This window comes from Vigna radiata, chromosome 6 (genome assembly GCF_000741045.1).
Source record: "Vigna radiata var. radiata cultivar VC1973A chromosome 6, Vradiata_ver6, whole genome shotgun sequence".
Taxonomy (NCBI): domain Eukaryota; kingdom Viridiplantae; phylum Streptophyta; class Magnoliopsida; order Fabales; family Fabaceae; genus Vigna; species Vigna radiata.
The window spans coordinates 29,192,272-29,198,151 of record NC_028356.1 but is presented as its reverse complement, the minus strand read 5'-3'; the positions used below and the strand labels follow the sequence as shown (position 1 = coordinate 29,198,151).

The 5,880-nt window shown below is 31.4% G+C and overlaps 1 protein-coding gene across 1 annotated transcript; it reads left to right on the top strand.

Moving 5' to 3' along the window:
* Positions 1-213: 213 nt before the first annotated feature.
* LOC106764351 (sulfite exporter TauE/SafE family protein 3) lies at positions 214-4,101 on the top strand. Its single transcript, XM_014648636.2, has 12 exons — positions 214-483; positions 718-877; positions 1,043-1,243; positions 1,320-1,384; positions 1,494-1,521; positions 1,594-1,676; positions 1,758-1,844; positions 1,953-2,003; positions 2,181-2,390; positions 3,307-3,400; positions 3,502-3,642; positions 3,924-4,101. Exons 1-12 carry the CDS (start codon positions 310-312, stop codon positions 3,995-3,997), a joined length of 1,368 nt encoding a protein of 455 aa, XP_014504122.1. The 5' UTR covers positions 214-309; the 3' UTR covers positions 3,998-4,101.
* The last annotated feature ends 1,779 nt before the right edge of the window (positions 4,102-5,880 follow it).

Here is a 5,880-nt window from a genome sequence, read left to right as displayed (position 1 = left end):
AACACATTTAATAATTCCAAAATGTGTAATGCTGCTCAGTTGAGATTAGTGGAGATAATTTTTCAACAAAACTGTTCTAGATGATGTGAATACAATTTTTTTCTTTACAAAACTAAAATCAAAACTCAATCATTTTTATACTATTAAAAAGTGTTATGTGTAACTCATGAAGAACATGCCAATTTCATAGAATTTCTTAACTGTCGAAGTTTTAAAACACATATCATACGTGTTTTGCTTTGCATAGCAGCCATCTTCTTTTCTTCTGGTTTTCCTTTCACTTTTGCTGGAGCAATTGGGTGATCAATCATGAGAAAAGTGGTTATTTTTTCCTTAATTTTTTTGCTGCTGTGTGTCTTGATCTATGCTAAAGCAAGCACTAAAACTGAAGTGTCTAGAACCAATGAAGCAAACCCATTTTCTTACCATATCAAAGCCTTGGAAATCATATGGAGCCATTTGGGTTATCAACATGTGTGGCCAGTAAGTTCTTGAATCCATCATATTACATTGTAATGTATTGCTTTTATGCATTATAAGATAAGTAACACTTGTATTGTATGATGGTGTTGATATGTCACTGTTAAGATGAACTTGTTCTGTTGATTTATTGTGTAAGGAGATAGACAGATAAATAGATATCTGTAATCTCTGGCTATTACTTATCTAACTTCAGAGATTAAGAAAGAATAAATTTGATTATTTCATTATGAATAGCAAATGGAATTTGGCTGGAGGATTGTTGTGGGAACCTTGATTGGAATCTTGGGAGCAGCATTTGGAAGTGTTGGTGGAGTAGGGGGTGGTGGCATCTTTGTGCCAATGCTAATCCTGATTCTTGGGTTTGATCCAAAATCAGCAGTTTCCATTTCAAAGTGTAAGCATTTCTCTATCACTTTCTGCAATCATGTGTTCAGAAATTACTTGTTTATAGACCAGTCTATTGCTGAAACCGGTTTTGACTGTTTGTTGAAGATCTTGAATTAAATACAATAGTATATAAGTAGAAACAAACCTTAATCTTATGGAGTCAATTTTGTAGGTATGGTCACAGGTGCAGCTATCTCAGCAGTTTTTTTCTGCTTGAAACAAAAACATCCCACTCTTGATGAACCTGTTATCGACTATGATTTGATGCTGCTTATCCAACCTCCTCTCATGCTTGGAATCAGCATAGGAGTTATCTTGAGTGTAATATTTGCCGATTGGATGGTCACTGTTCTTCTAATAATCATCTGTTTAGGTAATCACAGAAGATTTGAACTTTGCTTAAAATATGACTCAGTGATGTGATTAATTTGCTGTTTTGGGCCATGCAGTGACATCAATCAGGGCATTCTTCAATGGTTCTGAGACATGGAAAAAGGAAACCAAAATCAAAGAGGTAAATGCTACAAATTTTTGGGGTTTAAATGAACTTGCACCTTAGTAACAACCTACATGTTCAAGCACTGTCATGATTCTGATCCTCCATTTCTTTAAAATAATATCAGGAAACTATCAAACTTTCAGAGTCTACTGGTGAGTTCATGAATTGATTTTTTTCCTCAAATAAAGACTTATAATTCTACAATTTAACCAATTCTCTTCCAGCAACATGCAGTGGGGAAGAGGGATACAAGTATCTTCCAGGTTCTGCAGAAGAAGGGGCTGCAAAGGATACTGGAAAAATTGAGGTGGGTATGCATTGGTTCACTTGTTCTTAACTTGATCAAATTGAGTTATTATATGCCATAAAGGAAGGTCTATGCATGCAGGTGAGCTTCCTTGGCAACATCTATTGGAAGGAGTTTGTACTTATTTTCTTGGTTTGGCTTGCATTTGTTATCTTACAGATTGCCAAAGTAATTTCCTTTTCCTTCTGGTAGAATTAGAAGAATTTGCATTTCCTCCTTTTTTTCTGGTGTAGTTATTTCAACTAACTGTTCAAAGGGATGATTAACTTTTGACAGACTTTGGTAGCTTCCTGTTCTGTCACATACTGGATACTTATTTTGTCACAGGTAAACCAATTAGAATTAATCACTTCTTTTTCTGTTGTGCCAGATATCAGTGAATGTGCATGAGAGGCTAAGATCTATTGTATAATTGAACCAGCTGTATATTCAGTGAGACTTTGATCTCAAATGTGGCAAAGTGGAAATTGCTTATTATATTCTGGCACTACTTTTGTTTTGTAGATGCCAATTACTGTAGGATTCTATTTGTATCAAGCTAGAGCCCTATATCAGGGGAAATCTGCTGGTGGTCAACACACACATTGGCCATTGCACCATCTATTTCTAGCCAACATTTGTTCTCTGCTGTCTGGAATTGTTGGTGGTCTTCTTGGTACAGGTTCTGGATTTGTCATGGGTCCTTTATTTCTAGAAGTGGGAATTGCTCCCCAGGTGAGTTTTAATTTATGACATACATATTAGTGGATGTTTAATCTAACTCAACTCTACAAAACTAGTTTAAAAGTTTAGATTTGTATATGTTTATATACTATAAACATCATTATCAAATTCTCGAGTTAACTCTTAAACTCTTACGAGTTTGTGTTTTTAGACATGGCTTCCGAATTAATTCAGAAGTAAACTTTTTTTTGGATAAACTCAGTAGAATTAATCATAAAATCGGTAGGATCGTGTAGAATCACGAGTTTGAAACAGTTCTACGAACTTCAAAAGGGGAAAAATTAAGAAAAACAAAGTTGTTTGGTCTTTTTTTTGTTATATATTTAATCAAATGCATCAAAATTAATGAAAATAATCTAAGTATTTATGTTTTACAATATTTATTTTTATGAACTATATATCTATAAATTTTATTTATTTAAAATTATATAATTTTGTAAACTTATTTAAATTAAGATATTATTTATATAATATTTTTTATCTGAAGTAAAAGTTTATAAGTTGAGTTTACGAGTCGAGTTTATTATAAAAGTATATGTAAACTTGCGAATTTGATAACCTTGACTATAAATTAATTTTATCTGAGATAAGACTTCGAACACAATTATAATTATAAAAGTATAACTTAGTATAATATGTAAATGAGTAATAATAGCATGACACACTTTTACATTCATTTGACACAGCATACAAGGGTAAAATGGTCTAAAAAGTATAAAGTTTTGTAGTTTTTCAAGAAAAAAGAGATTAAAAAGCAAGTGAGGATAATGTCAAATGAATGTAAAAAATTTAAGTGTGTCAAAGTTTTATTTCTCTATGTAAATTTGTGTGAGAGATATAGATACGTGACACAGGTTCTAATAGAACATTCACTTTCACCATTATTTTATCTTTCATGATTATGCAGGTAGCAAGCGCCACAGCCACTTTCGGAATGATGTACTCAGCATCTTTATCAGTTGTACAATATTATCTCTTGAACCGTTTTCCAGTTCCTTATGGTGAAATTAAACTTCACATTTACCCTTTAAATCTCTCTTTAATGGTTTTCAAAGAAACAAATTTCAAGTAATTTATATTCATGTTTCTTACTGTTTGGCAGCGTTCTTCCTCACCCTTGTGGCTGCCATTGCAGCATTCCTCGGACAACATCTCATTGACAAGCTTGTTAACATTTTCAAAAGGGCATCTTTAATTATTTTTGTGCTGGCCTTCACAATATTTGTCAGTGCAATTGCATTGGGTGAGTGGTGGATAATGATACTTAAAAGACAATATTTTTTTTAACAATATTTGAACATCTACTTATTATTTTATAATTGGTCTATAGTGGTTTTTATAATTATTATTATTGATTATGAAATAATTTTAGACCAATCACAGAATGACACATAGATAATATTTAAATGATGTGAAAAAAATGTTATCTAAATATCATTATTTTTTTTAGCAACATTTTTTTACAACATTTGATTGCTTTTGTTTTTTTTGTTTTCACAAATTTCTTAATATGCCTCTCTATAGGTGGAGTTGGAATATCAAGCATGATCTTGAAGATTCTAAACAATGAATATATGGGATTTGAGAACTTTTGCTAGAGGTTTCCAACTATATAGTTACATTTTTTTTTGTCATTATTTGTTGTTTGCTTCCACTATATATATATAAAAAGATGATGAAGAGATAATGTGTTTTGCTCTTGTTTAAAAGGTTTTAAGTTTAAAGTATAGAATTTAGGGTGTAGAATTACAGAATCTTTATTATATATCATTAGAGATGTATTTATCTTACCACTTTGCATGAATTATAAAATGGCAAGTTCGTTTATATATATTGTTTCTGTTTGATTAGTTCTATTGAACTTCAAATATTTTTAAGATTTGTCAAAAGGAAATAAATCTGCATAATGAATTTTCCACGTCAAGAGAAAGAGAGCATTAAAGGATTTAATATTGGATTTACTACAGTTAAAATCTTTAAAGAGAATACTTTTACTTCGAGAGAAGAGCAAAGTATATAAGGGTTTTTTTCCCCTTTATATTCCCTTATAAATCCAAATATTGGAAAAAATAAAGAGAAAAAATTGTATTAATATATAATATTTTTAAAAAATTGGTTTAAATCCTTGTGATCTAATTAGTCCAAAAATATTTAAATTTAATTATTAATTTAGTTCTTATACTTTAATCTTTAATTCATTTTGATAGGTGATATTTTTAAACGACGACAATTTAATATAAGATTTTATAAAAATAGAAATTCAATTAAGTCTTTTTTACAAAAATAAAAATTTAATTAAGTGAAAAAAAATATAGAATCAAATAAATTAAAGATGTAAATATAAAAACAAATTACTAATTAATGTAGCAATAGAAAACAAGACAGCACGATAAATAAAAAATAATAATTAAAAACTAATTAGAAATTATGAGTTAGATTCCAAGTAAAACAATCTAATATCACAACCAAGATATCAACTAAATAAAGAACTAAAAAAGAATTAAGAAAAATTAAAAAGAAAAAAGAGAGTTTAGGTCGTTATTAATTTATTATGAAAAATTACATAACAATTCTAAAGATAAAACATGGTCTACAAAAATGGATTTTGAACTCGATGGTTTACGTAGGAAAGATATTAATATCTTACACTGTGTTCTCTTGAACAGATTATACTGTTCAAGTGAATTTGCGAGCGAAGAATACGGTCGAAATCATGTTCGCTTGTGCTGATAAGAGACGATGGAAAAGCGATGATTTACGCAGATTGCACTGTTCAGACCATCTCGCCATTTTCAAAGGATTTGCGCTGATTTATGAATAAATGACTTATATGTCCTGTACCATTATTCAAAATTCCAAGAGAAATCTGCAGCCCTTTGTAATATTAAAAAACCATAATATTAACTTTTGAAACTGTCCATGAAGACCATTAATAACACTGTGTTAACGTATAAGTTTGGTGTGTGTATTAAAATCGATGCTTGTGTGTTTATAGAGAGAAGGAAGTTTGAGACTGTGTTTACTTTGACGACCTTTGCGCGAAGAGTTGTCTTTGTGTGTTGAAGAGTAGCAGCTGTGGAGAGTAGGAGCTTTGGAGATCTTCATCTGCTAAGGTAATGTTTCTCGCACACATTTATGTGGTTTTTGCAGGTTGAAGACGTTTGGTTGTCGTGAAGACGAAGAGAGAGGATGAGGAAGAAGAAGCTTCACGATGAGGAGACAGGCGGATGAAGAAGACGAAGCTTGAAGCAGAAGACATGTTCATGTATTCGGTTGCAGAAAAAGCATATCCGGATCCAGGTTTTCCAAGATTTTGCAGAGGTATTCGGATACAGCCTTCGCGTATCCGAATCCAAGTTGTTGAAGATTTTGCGAAGGAAGGGTATTCGGATATAGCTTGGCCTATCTGGTTCCACGCGACATTTTCGTATCCGGTTCTTTGGATGGCAGCGATGGGTTGTTTCTGGTTGTAGTCACCGGT